Genomic DNA, 13,965 nt, shown 5'->3' with positions numbered 1-13,965 from the left:
ATCACCATTTCAGTAGTGGCAGACACCGGATCCCCATTTACCATTATACAGAGAGCAGTGTGGGAAGAACAGTTCCAATCCAAGTTGGGCCCTGAACTGGAGAAACTAGACATACGACCGGTTACCTATAATGGGGATCGCATTCCCATGCTGGGCTTCCGACGTCTACTGTTCGAGTTCAGAGGCCGATCAGCGCGGTGCAAACTGTATGTGGCCGAGAAAGGACCCTCCGTCCTAGGATGGTTAGACCAAGGCGACCTAGGCATAAAACTCGACCCAGGAGGGAAGGAACAAATTCTACTCACCGAACAGGAGGAATGGCCGGACATGAACAGATGGAAGAAGAACTACCCTAAAGTGTTTGGGGGCACTGTAGGGAAAATGGAGAAATTTCAACATAAAATAGTGCTCAAGGACGGAGCCACACCAGTGGCACATAAAGTGAGGAATGTGCCCATTGCAGTAAGGGAAGCCGTCCAGACAGAACTCCAAGATCTGGAGAAGAAGGGCATCATAGAACCCATTACCTGTGCCGAATGGCTGGCGCCCTTGGTGGTCGTGATGAAACCCAACGGGAAGGTCAGGCTCTGTGTGGACCTGAGAGAACTCAACAAAAACATAGTGGTGGAGAAATTTCCCCTTCCCAAGATAGAGGAGATGTTGGCAAGAACCAGAGGAGTTCAGTGGTACTCCACCATTGACCTTACATCAGCTTACCACCAGGTAGCTCTACACCCGGACAGCAAAAGCCTGACATCGTTCATCACCCCGTTTGGGTGCTACAGATTTTGTCGCATGCCGTTCGGGCTAGCCTCGGCGGCAGCCGTCTTTCAGAAGATGATGCACCAATTGTTCAGAGACTGCAAAGACGTACAGTACTTCCAGGACGATATCCTGGTGATGGGGAGAGATAGGAGAGATCATGACCGGAAACTAGAAAAAGTACTACAAACACTGGAAGCCAAAGGCCTCACGGCAGAATGGTCGAAGTGTCGGTTGGGACTGCAATCGGTAACCTATTTAGGCCATGAAATTGGGCGACAGGGGATCACACCCAAGACGGGGAACGTGAAGGCCATCGCGGAAGCACCGCCCCCCAAGAACAAGGAGGAAGTCAGATCGTTCCTGGGGATGGCGGAGTACTATAGCAAATTCGTGGTACATTTCGCATCCAAGACCTACAACATGAGGAGGCTGACAAGAGAGAGCACGGTGTTCCAGTGGACACCGGAAGCCCAAGCGGAATTTGAAGTCATCAAAAAGGGAATCCTAGAAGCCATACCGCTCAAGGGGTACGACCCACAAGGTGCCACCATACTCATCACCGACGCCAGCGACAAGGGGTTAGGCGCTGTACTCATGCAAGACCGAGGAAGAGGGGACATGGAGACAATAAGCTTCGCCTCCAGAGCACTGACGGATACGGAAGGCAAGTACAGCGTCATCGAGAAGGAGATGTTGGCGGTTGTGTGGGCCATGACGAGGTTCCGGCAGTTTCTATGGGGTACCCGATTCCTGCTCAAGACGGACCACAAGCCGTTAGTGAAAGTACTAACTTCGAGCGGGCACGCCAGCGCCACACCCCGGATATCGAAGATGTCCTTAACACTGTTGGAATTCAGATATGATGTGGAGTACATCCCTGGAAACAAGAACCGAGTGGCGGACTACTTGAGTCGAGCGGCGGCCATGGAGCCGGGAGAAGAAGACCCAGCGGACAAAGGAGAGATGGTAGCTCTCATAGAGGACCAAGAGAAGATAATCAGCATACAAGAGTGGACGGAAGCCTATGAAGAAGACTCTGACCTTATGGAAGTAAAAGCGCACATCACACAAGGGTGGCCTGATAAGAAAAAGGTGAAAACCAACCTCAAACCATTTTATGAAGTGAAAGAAGAACTGACAGTAGGAGACAAGGGCATATTCATCTACCGGGGAGACAGAGTAATTCCCCCCACGAATCTTATCGACAAGCTGCTGGACTTATTACACGAAGGCCACCTTGGCATAGGGAAACTCAAAGCCAGATCGAAACAGAACTACTGGTGGCCAGGTATGGACGTAAGAGCAGAGAGGTATGTCAGAGAGTGTCCCCAATGTCAAGGGGCCAACAAAACATTGAGACCACTACGTCCAGCCCTTGGGAAATTCGACACTCCCTCAAACCCGTGGGAAGAGTTGTCAATAGACATTCTGGGACCGGTGCTGGATGACCAGAGCATACAGAAGTACGTGTGTGTCCTCATCGACCGTTATTCCAAATGGCCAGAAATAAAGGTGAGCGAATCCATGGACACGGAGAACATCCTGGAGTTTCTATCGGAAACATTCACCCGAGAAGGTATTCCCAAGTCCATCTTAAGTGACAATGGACCACAGTTCACGTCGGAAAGATGGAAACAATTCATGGGAAGAAATGGCATCTCCGTAAAGCACACGGCCATATACCATCCGGCAGGCAACGGTCTGGTGGAACGATTTAACAGAGTGGTGATGGGGGCCATACAAGCGGCCATCACCTGTAATAAAGACTGGAAGAGAGCGTTGGAGAACATGGTATGGGCCTACAGAATAACGCCCACAAGCACGGGGTATAGCCCGTTTCAAATATTGAGAGGACGTGAACCCTTCACGCACGACAACAGAATCTGGAAGGAGAAGGTGGTGACCAGCGAATGGTCTCCGGCGGTAGTAAGAGCAAATCTGGAGAGAGCACAAGCCACCTACACCGACAACTACAACAAGAGGAGGAATGTGAAGGACACTCACTTAGAGAGAGGAGAATGGGTGAGAGTAAAGCTGGCGACCCTACAAAGAAAGGGAGACAGCAAGTACAGCAAGCCGATGCAGGTTAAGGAAGTTTATGATCGAGCGGCCCTGCTCAGTGATGGGAACGTGTGGTCGCAGGACCGCATGGCCCGGTGCAACAAGATATTGAGATGGGAACAGTGGGATCCGGAAGGTGAAGCCACGGAAGACGGGGAGGAAGAGAACAAGGAAGGCGGAAGTGAACTAATGGAAGAAGCAGGTGCAGGAGAGGAGCAAGAAGGCGTGTTAAGGGGTGAGGCTCCAGTGGCAGAGATGGACAGGCCGAGAGGCAATATGAACAGCGAAGGAGCGATGAGTGGAGGAACAGAAATCGAGGAAACGCAGAGCCAAGGGGCTCGAGGGAACATTGGTAAGGTGACCAGGAGTGGAAGACGAGTTGTAAGGCCTTCCAGGTTCCAAGACTTCGAACTAACCTGCGAACTGTAAGTGACTGATCTTTGGTTTGGTAAAAGGGGGAGATATGTAGCGGTCTAGTTGTTCACGTCACGTTGACGTGATGCAGGCGGCCCCGTTGGCGCCGGGATGCGCGCGCAGATTAGCGCGCCGGGAGATGAGGAGAGAGTGCCGGCCGACGCTCCTCGGTACATGCTCATTAGAATGCTAAATAAACATAGCGGTAACCCAACAACGTGCCTCGTGTGATTACTGAGCAACATTACAGCCACGTCCCTGACAGCTGCATATGCCAAGTAGCCACGCGCCAGGGAACAGGTCATACGACCAATCACTATTCCTGTTTTTAAACACATCTGGCCCTTTCTCGAACTGTCACTACTGAGGTCCAATCAGAAGAGACCTAGGCGGGGTCAATGAGCAGATTCTCGAAGCCTCTAGTCTGTTCCTGACACAGCGGCTCATAGAGCTTATCAGTGGACCTTTGGAAACGCCCAGCACCACAAGAGGCTCGTCATGTCCTGACCAATTAGAGACGAGGAGCGTGTCCATGTAAATAACTATTTGTCGGGACATTTGTAGAATTCTCAGAATTTTTCAATGCTGTCAGCTCATGTGCGCATGCGCACTTCTTGTCCGCCTGTGCAGATCTGACAGGTTCCAGAAAGGACGGGAAGCCGCGCGACCAGCATCTAGCATGTAACTTGTCAAAATGTAACACCAGTAGTCCACTAAGAAATAAAACGTTCTAATAATTTTTTTCTTTGAAAACTGTTGCGTTTCGGCAGGAAAAGCGTTTACATTTTAAATAAATTCCGTTACGACAGTAACATTGCATTCTGGGACATTTATTCCTGATGTAATATGATAGTAAAAATGCTGTTTCTCAGTAAGGTGATTCGTAAGAGTAAAGTTTTGGACTGGATGAAAGATATTTCTTATATTGAAGGCGACGCTGCAACTTTAGATACATCGTCTTGTGTTTTGGAACATGTTGTTCTATTCAACACTAAGGCGCTTAGGCGACTTTCTCATCCAAGATGGCCGCCCAGGAGTAGGATGAGGATTAAGGTGTTGTATATTGTAATTTGTTTCCTTCTCGCGCACCGGGGGCTTAACTGTTATCCTATTGGTTGCTCCCAACTCACGTCATTTCGAATGTTGATTTATTATTTAATCTACGTCACCCACGGACTCGGCACTCTGCTTCTGACGGCGTTCCTGTGTGTTCCGTTCTTCCTCCACCTGTGGCGGGTCTTATGTTAGGAAATAAATATATTAATTCAAGTGTAACGATTTCAGTAGTTTACTTACGTTTCCTGACACTTCAAATTGGCGACGAGGTACGGGATCCGAGTTTCGCGTGAAGACCCGTCATGCTGAAGTGCTTCTGAGCGTCCACTGGTTCGAGGACTTCTGCAGTATTCTGAAAGGCAAGTTATTGCTGTTTACTGCTTTATTCTACGTGATCCTTTAGTAATTGGCTTTGTATTTCTGGGTTTTATGCCGTAGTTTTTTTGAAGGAGCCAACTGATGCTTAGAAGTATTTGTCGAGTGATGTCCGCTTCAAACTGATTCTTAAGGCAAGTTCCTACGTTATCGTCACGGCATGGAAGTTTAATTATTTACTAATCGCCGTGTATGTGCATATTTTCCTGTCGCACTGTAGGCTGAGGTGTTTTCGTCGATCACTGTTAAAGTAACGGCCATTCTGCTCAGCTGCAACGGTTTTCCTTCAACGTTCAGCTGTAACTGTCATCGTAGGTGACGTATTTCCACAGTTAGCACGCATTCTTGCGCACAGCTGTAACGGTCTCCTTTCAACGCCCTGAGGTAATTGACAGTTATTATGACGTAGTGTCTACGCCCACACATGCGTCTTCACGTTGCGTGACTCCATTTTAAGAGCTGTTTTTTTCAAAAGAAAAGCATTTGCTGGCATTTTAATGTAAGGAGATCTATTCTGCAATTATTTTCTTCGGTTTTTGTTATAAAATACAGGGAAAAACGAGGAGAATTTGCGGGATAGCTTTACACAAGTAGATTTTTCATTGATTTCCACTAAATGTTGGCAATTCGTATTTTTATTTGAAAACTTTATAGAAATTTTACCAAAATTTCTAGTGAATTTAAAAAAGAGGAAACTTATTCAAAAACTAATATGTCAGAAAATTCAAATATCAGTGCACCAGCACCTTTCTTATCTGATCCAGGTAAACCAGTTATGAAATGGAAAAACTGGTTGAGGGCATTTGAGAATTATTTAATTGCGATAGATGGAAAGAAGTATGAACCTGAGAGAAAAAAAGCCATTTTATTTGGGTTGTTGGGTGCAGCAGGCCAAGAAATTTTTGATAGCCTGCCGGAATTTGAAGTACCTCCCGGTCAGTTTATTCCTATGAATGAGTACCAAGAAGCGATAAAACGTTTAGAGAAACAATTTGGAGAAGAACCAAATATTATGGTTGGCAGACATCGTTTTGCAACTCGGAAACAATTAGAAAATGAGACTATTGAAGAGTACATTGCTTGTTTACGAGTTTTGGCAACAAAATGTGAATTTAACGACATGGTTGATGAACATATTAGAGACCAATTTGTTTTTTATTGTTATGAAAAAAAAATTCAGGAAAGGTTGTTAGCTTGTAGAAATCCTTCTTTACAGGAAACAATTGACATTGCTAAGGGTATAGAGCGTTCGCTGGAAAGTACAAAAGAACTTTCTTCCGATAAAAATGTAAAAAATGATGTATATTATGTTCAAGAGCGTAAAAAATATGTACCTAGCTACGACAAAAAAGGGAGAACTAGCAAAAGTCCAAATTTAAATGCTTTTGTTTGTTTTAGATGTGGTTCAAAGAATCATAAGGCGGATTTTCAAGGGTGTCCTGCGCAGGGAAGAAAATGCACCAAGTGTTTTAAGGTAGGACATTTTGCTGGTGTGTGCAACAATTTTAGGGCTCAGAAGTTTCAAAAGGTTAAAGTTAGTTCAGTTGATGATATTGATGAAGATATGTGCTCTAATATTGTTTTGACAGTTGATGATCCTGGTGATGCCATAAAAGGTCCTCTTGGTGTTGCACACATAGGCGAGGTGGAAATTAATATCATGGCGGATTCAGGTTCGCCAATTACCATAATCTCTGACATTAAGTATGGAAAATTTTGGCCTAATACTGATTTGTTTGCCTCTGATGTCAATCCCAAAGCTTTTGGGGATTTTGATATAAATATGTTGGGATATTTCCAAGATAACCTGAATATCAAAGGAAGAATTATTTCTACTAAGGTATATGTTGCGGAGCGGGGTAGAGACATAGTAGGATGGAAGGATCTGGCGCGACTGGGAATTCTTCTCAAACCAGGTGCCGATGATCCTATTGTGTTGGATGAAAATTTTGTTCATGCAGTCTCTTTTTCTGATTCATTGCCGTCTATAGACAAAGTTGAATCAATTCTGAGTAAATATGAGGCCCTTTTTGAAGACCGCATTGGTTGTGTCAAGGGGTTTGAACATACCATAAAGTTGAAGAAAAATGCTATACCAGTAAAGCATAAGGTAAGACCAATTCCGTTATCTGTAAAGTCTGATTTACAAAAACTTCTCCACAAATTAGTTGAGGAAGGGGTGATCGAACAGACTAATTCAGCAGAATGGGTTTCTGCCATAGTTCTGATTAAAAAAAAGAATGGCCAAGTTCGTTTATGTGCTGATTTGAGATCATTAAACAAAAATATTTTGGTGGATTGTTTTCCTTTACCCAAAATCCAGGAGATTCTTGCGGCTACAAAGGGTTCCAATTATTTTTCCTTGATAGATCTCAAATCAGCATATCACCAAGTGCAATTATCGGAGGACTCAAGGGATCTAACTACTTTCGTTACTCCATTGGGTGCTTATAGGTTCGTTAGACTCCCTTTTGGTTTAGCTTCATCAGCCAGTGTCTTTCAAAAGTTAATGGAATGTATATTGGAAGGTGTGTTGGGTGTTCAGAAATTTCAGGACGACATTCTTATTCATGCTGATACTATTGAAAAACATAATGAAATTTTAGATACAGTCCTTAACAAATTAAATGAGAGAGGCATGACTGTTGCTAAAGACAAATGTAAATTTCTACAAACTGAAATTGAATATTTGGGCCATGTATTGAGTGGAAATGGTATAAAACCTAAATTAGATTTAGTCAAAGCTATATCAGATGCTCCAAAACCTACGGATAAAGATACTCTTAAATCTTTTTTAGGGCTCAGTGAGTATTACTCACGTTTTGTTGAAAACTACTCAGATTTAGTTGAGCCTTTGAGAATGTTGCTTCGAAAAGGAGAGAAGTATATCTGGTCAGAGAGTCAAGAGTTTGCTTTCACAGAAATCAAGAAAGCTATTGTTAAAGCCCCAACATTGAAACCCTATGATCCCGATGGTGTCAATATCATCACTGTAGATGCGAGTTCTGTGGGCATAGGTGCTGTTTATTCTCAAAAAGTTGCAGGTAATGTGCATACCATCGCATTTATTTCAAGACGTTTATTGGATGCAGAGCGTAATTACAGTACCATAGAGAGAGAAGCCCTTGCTTGTGTTTGGGCCGTTGATAAACTCAAAATGTATTTATGGGGTAAGCGTTTTGAGTTGATCACAGATCACAAACCTTTGACTTTCTTAATGGATGGTTGTGGTAGGGGAAACGGTAAGGTTTCCGCAAGGTTGGTAAGGTTGTTATCTAAACTTCAGGAATACAATTTTACTATTAGTCATATTGCAGGTAAGAAAAATGTAAGGGCAGACTTCCTTTCACGTCTTCCATTGACCAATGTAGAGACCGAAGTGGAAGAAGAAACTGAATGCGTAGTGTCATTTGTTCACAGTTTTAACAATTTGGAACAGTTATGTAAAGAATCGGAATGGTTAAGTCTCATGGATGAAGATGCAGTGTTAAACAAAGTAAAAGAGTACATATTAAGCAAATGGCCGCCTATCAGAAATGTACATGATGCATTAAAAACGTATGTACAAATAGCTGAAGAGTTGAGCATTGAGAAAGGTTTTGTTTTGAGGGGAGATTTATTGATTCCACCCACAAAAATAAGAAAAAATCTAATTGAATTAGCTCATAACTCCCATTTAGGTTCCACCATGACAAAAAAATTTTTGAAGCAATACTATTGGTGGCCTGGATTGGACTCTGATGTAAATGAGTTTGTAGAAAAATGTTCCATTTGTTTGAGGTCAGATAAGCATTGGAAGCCTAGAGTTCAAGAAATGCAATTAGTCGATATTCCCTGTTCATCTTGGGTTAAACTGGCTATTGATTTTGCAGGTCCTTTCAGTGTACTAGAGCAAAATTCTAGATTTGTAATTGTCTTATGTGATTATTATAGCAAATGGATATATGTCAAATTTGTTTCAACTATAGACTCCAAATGTGTAATAGAATTCTTGGAGTCATGTTTTTCTTTGGAAGGTTTTCCGCAGGTTTTAGTATCAGACAATGGAAAACAGCTTACCTCGGAGTTAATGGTCACATTTTTGAAGAGAAATGGTATATGTCAAGAAAAGACACCTTGTTACTCGCCTAAATCCAATGGTCAAGTGGAAAGAGTCAATCGTTTTCTTAAAGATGGTATTCAGATGGCAATTTCGGCGGGATTTCCAGTGGTTGACTTCACTCGTGAAAGAGTTTATATGTACAACAATACAGTTAATAGTGTAACTGGTTATTCGCCTTTTTTCCTAATGAGAGGACGACAGGGCAACTCTGCTGTTTCACCTAAGTTTGCTATTATTCAAGACCGTATGCAGGAAGTGACAAGGTTAGATGACTCCAACCTCCAGGTGAGAGACAAGATTGTAAAGCAACAGATTAAATCTAAAGAATACCATGACAAGATTCACAGAGCTGTTGTAAAAGAGATTGGCAAGGGGGATTGGGTCATTGTCAAGAAACCTTGTGTCAGGCATAAGGGAGAGTCCAAGTATTATGAACCGAGTGAAGTTATTGATGCCTCCAGTGGTTCTGTTCGACTCCATAAATTTGGATGGAGAAATAAAAGTGATGTCATCAAGCTCAAGGATGGACAGAAAGAACTCATGTCATGTCCCTTTAATGAGGGTGTAGATTTGGATCAACTTGATAATTGGTTTGACTTTAATATAAACGAAAAAGACTATTCTCCATCAGTTGTAAGAGAATCTACCGGTGATAACTCTATTTCAAAAGAGACTTCAGGTTTACCTATGCAAGAGATGGTTGGAAAAGAAACAGTTCAACACAGTGTAACTATGGGTACATCAGCTGATCTAGAGAAGCAAGAGCCAAGGGAAGCAGCAGAAAATGTAACCCGTAGTGTGAACAATGAAGCGTGTGCTTCTAATTGGGTAGAAGGCTCTTGCACCAGTTCTGGTAGAGTAACTAGCATTCCCAACAGATTTAGAGATTTCATTATGTATTGAATTAGTTTTTCTGAAAAAAGGGAGATGTTGTATATTGTAATTTGTTTCCTTCTCGCGCACCGGGGGCTTAACTGTTATCCTATTGGTTGCTCCCAACTCACGTCATTTCGAATGTTGATTTATTATTTAATCTACGTCACCCACGGACTCGGCACTCTGCTTCTGACGGCGTTCCTGTGTGTTCCGTTCTTCCTCCACCTGTGGCGGGTCTTATGTTAGGAAATAAATATATTAATTCAAGTGTAACGATTTCAGTAGTTTACTTACGTTTCCTGACACTTCATAAGGCTTTAGTCCCTTTTCTGTTATGTCCGTCTGTGTAGTGACATCAGGGTTATAACTCGTCTTTGATTGGTTGTTACGAAGCTGGCAAACGCTAGAAGCTTCCCGGCCGAAGAAACCTCAGGCACGTTCGGGAATGGAGTCGAAGGGTGGGAGGGCCAGGCTCGCAGTGATTGGCTGTTCTCGCACGAGCCCCTCGGCATGCAGAGTATAAATATGCCGTGTTGCCTGTCAGCTGTCATTCCTCAGAGAGGTAAATCGAAGAGAGCGAGACAGATCATACAGGAATCCTGACCCGGAGGAGACTGCAGCGCAAGTCTAGCGCTTGAAGGCGAGAGATTGACGCGAAGCTGCATAGCCTGAAAAGGCTACATCACAGACGCGCATCCGCAGAAGTTTGACCAGCTCACCTGCCGAAAAGAGCACATCTCAGAGACTTGTACCAGGGTGCAATTCTTGACGATATTCAGCTGTTTCCAGAAGAAAGAATTTAAAAGGAGACTGCGAAGCATCTTGAAGCGAAGCTCACTGCTCAGACAACACTGCAGAAAATGACTGCACCCAAAGGAGTCGCCATTGGCATCGACCTGGGCACCACCTACTCCTGTGTGGGGGTCTTCCAGCATGGCAAGGTGGAGATCATCGCCAACGACCAGGGCAACCGCACCACCCCCAGCTATGTGGCCTTTACAGACACTGAAAGGCTCATTGGAGATGCGGCTAAGAACCAGGTGGCCCTCAACCCCCAGAACACTGTCTTTGATGCTAAGAGACTGATTGGCAGAAAGTTTGATGACACGGTTGTGCAGGCTGACATGAAGCACTGGCCCTTCAAGGTGGTGAGTGATGGTGGGAAGCCCAAGGTTCAGGTGGAGTACAAAGGGGAGAACAAGACTTTCTCCCCAGAGGAGGTGTCTTCCATGGTTCTGATCAAGATGAAGGATATTGCCGAGGCATACTTGGGACACCCAGTCTCCAATGCTGTCATCACTGTGCCTGCTTACTTCAATGACTCCCAGAGGCAGGCCACTAAAGATGCTGGAGTAATCGCTGGCTTAAACGTGCTGAGAATCATCAATGAGCCCACAGCAGCAGCGATTGCCTATGGCCTGGACAAGAGTGGCAGGGGAGAGCGCAATGTCCTGATCTTTGACCTTGGGGGTGGTACCTTTGATGTCTCCATTCTAACGATTGATGATGGCATCTTTGAAGTTAAGGCCACTGCTGGAGACACCCACTTGGGAGGTGAAGACTTTGACAACCGAATGGTCAGTCACTTTATTGAGGAGTTCAAGAGAAAGCACAAGAAGGACATCAGCCAGAACAAGAGGGCAGTCAGGAGGCTGAGAACTGCTTGCGAGAGAGCCAAGAGAACCCTGTCTTCCAGCACTCAGGCCAGCATCGAGATTGACTCCCTCTTCGAAGGCATCGATTTCTACACTTCCATCACCAGGGCACGCTTTGAGGAGTTGTGCGCTGACCTCTTCAGAGGGACTCTTGATCCTGTGGAGAAGGCCTTGAGGGATGCCAAGTTGGACAAAGCTCAGATCCATGACATTGTGCTCGTTGGAGGGTCCACTCGCATCCCCAAAATACAAAAACTACTACAAGACTTTTTTAATGGCAGAGAACTAAACAAAAGTATCAACCCAGACGAAGCTGTGGCCTATGGGGCAGCAGTGCAGGCTGCTATACTAATGGGAGACAAGTCTGAGAATGTGCAGGACTTGCTGCTCCTGGATGTAGCACCTCTGTCACTGGGGCTTGAGACAGCAGGTGGTGTGATGACTGTCCTCATCAAACGCAACTCCACCATCCCAACCAAGCAAACCCAGATCTTCACCACCTACTCTGATAACCAGCCAGGCGTCCTCATTCAAGTGTATGAGGGTGAAAGAGCCATGACCAAGGACAACAATCTCCTGGGGAAATTTGATCTGAGCGGAATCCCACCGGCCCCTCGTGGCGTGCCACAGATCGAGGTGACCTTTGATATAGATGCCAACGGTATCTTGAATGTCTCTGCTGTGGACAAGAGTTCTGGCAAACAGAACAAGATCACCATCACCAATGACAAGGGCCGACTGAGCAAAGAGGAGATCGAGAGGATGGTGCAGGAGGCAGAGAGGTACAAAGCAGATGATGAAGCCCAGAGAGAGAAGGTCTCTGCCAAGAACGCACTTGAGTCTTACGCCTTCAACATGAAGAGCACAGTGGAGGATGACAAACTTAAAGACAAGATCAGCGAAGATGAGCGGAAGAAGATTGTGGACAAATGTAACCAGACTATCGCCTGGTTGGAGAGCAATCAGCTGGCAGAGAAGGAGGAGTATGAGCACCAGCAGAAGGAGCTTGAGAAGGTCTGTAATCCCATCATCACCAAACTGTACCAGGGTGGGATGCCAGGGGGAATGCCTGGTGGGGGCTGTGGAGCTCAGGCTTGCCAAGGGAGCTCCAGCACTGGACCCACCATTGAGGAAGTAGATTAATGATGGACAATAATGGACTATTTTCATGGACTCCCATCTGTTTTTAATTACTGAATTGACAGATTTGTTTTTAAAATCAAATATGTGCTGCTAATTGAAGACCCTAATGTTTACATGAAGATTTGTTTGTTTGTATTATTCAAGTATAGTTGTGTGAGAGATGATATGCTGTTAGCAATTTAGCAGATATTTAATCTGATTGGGTGTAACATTTCAAAGCTGGTACTTTGAAAATTTAAAATAAAATGCTATTTTTATTTTATCTTTGAAGTTGTTGGTTTCTTCCTTGTGAATAAATTGCCTTCTGATGTGAAAATGTCTACGGGTGAACAAGTAAACATTTTGGTACATAGATATTTTTATATATGCAGTTTCTAGTTTTAAATCAACTTTCTTTATGCTGTTTCCTGTTTGAGCGTTGTTCTGGAACATCTTAACATGGAGATAGCTATATCTTTTCCCGGGGTGGGAGCCTTATTAAACGTGCTTAGGGGGGCAGGGAGGAGGGGGGCAGCGTAATGTGAAAACAATAGACATCTGGAAAGAGCGCGTATAATCCTTCCACTGTCCCCTCACAGTATCTCTCCCTTCATCTCACCCACAGCTCTCATTTTAAGATTGTATCTTCCTCCAGCCCCCAACTCAAAGCGGGGGCTCTGTCCTTCCAGTACTCACTTTCAGTCCCCAATTAAGTGAAACATCACACCAGCAACCAGCCCCTTTACTCCGCTCTTAAACTGACTGCATCTGCCATCCCTGTGCAGGGCATCTCTTCAAGTCCTCACCACCTTACAGTGTCTGCCATACATCCTCGTTCCCAGTGCACTATTTTCTCAGTAGCTCCCTCAGTGCTAGATTTTCCTTCTAGGCCTACCACTGTTCAAGACATCTCTGAGCCCATCTAGAACAGACATACTGGATATGCTAGTCAGCTCCCATCTCAGCGCACAACCCTCTCTCTTAGTCCAAGGTTTTCCTTCCATCCAACTCCAGTGAAACATTACCAATTGCACTTAAGTGCAAATATAAAGGCAAATTTCAACCCTTATTTAGTACATTTAGCCCTTCCTTCCTGTTTAACTGCTACCTTGTTCCAGATTTCGATTCCAGCCACACAGCCCAGTATTCTCAGTGTTTCTGCTAGGGGAATGTCTCCCTTTCACATGCCCCTGCGCTCCTGCCTTAATTATGTTCTCTCAGAGCTGTGTGAGAGGCTTGAATGGTGCTTGCCCAAATCTAGAGATCTGGGATAGACCCAAATGTGGACTTGGGTGGACCCCAAAGAGAGACCGTCATGACTGGAAGAGATATCATGTGTGGGGTAGAGAAATCCAGGGTAGAGGAATCTCTGAAAATCTCCAGGTGAAGCTCCCAGACACCCCAAGGGATGGCTTTAGAGTCCACAAGGAAAATACTTTGGATGAGACTTCTGGCTAGAACTCACAGACACCACATATAATTGGATACTGGGAGAGAGCCAGATACAGCACTCTAAAGGAGGCCCAAGGTGATGATTCT

At 44.6% G+C, this 13,965-nt stretch overlaps 1 protein-coding gene across 1 annotated transcript; it reads left to right on the top strand.

Moving 5' to 3' along the window:
* The first annotated feature begins 10,092 nt into the window (after positions 1 to 10,092).
* On the top strand, positions 10,093 to 12,711 carry LOC146839592 (heat shock 70 kDa protein-like). Its single transcript, XM_085651668.1, has one exon. The coding sequence runs from the start codon at positions 10,510 to 10,512 to the stop codon at positions 12,445 to 12,447; it is 1,938 nt and encodes a 645-aa protein (XP_085507794.1). The 5' UTR covers positions 10,093 to 10,509; the 3' UTR covers positions 12,448 to 12,711.
* The last annotated feature ends 1,254 nt before the right edge of the window (positions 12,712 to 13,965 follow it).

Source organism: Triturus cristatus, chromosome 4_1 (genome assembly GCF_964204655.1).
Source record: "Triturus cristatus chromosome 4_1, aTriCri1.1, whole genome shotgun sequence".
Classification (NCBI taxonomy): domain Eukaryota; kingdom Metazoa; phylum Chordata; class Amphibia; order Caudata; family Salamandridae; genus Triturus; species Triturus cristatus.
The sequence above is the reverse complement of the archived record's forward strand: the minus strand, read 5'-3'. Positions and strand labels throughout refer to the sequence as shown.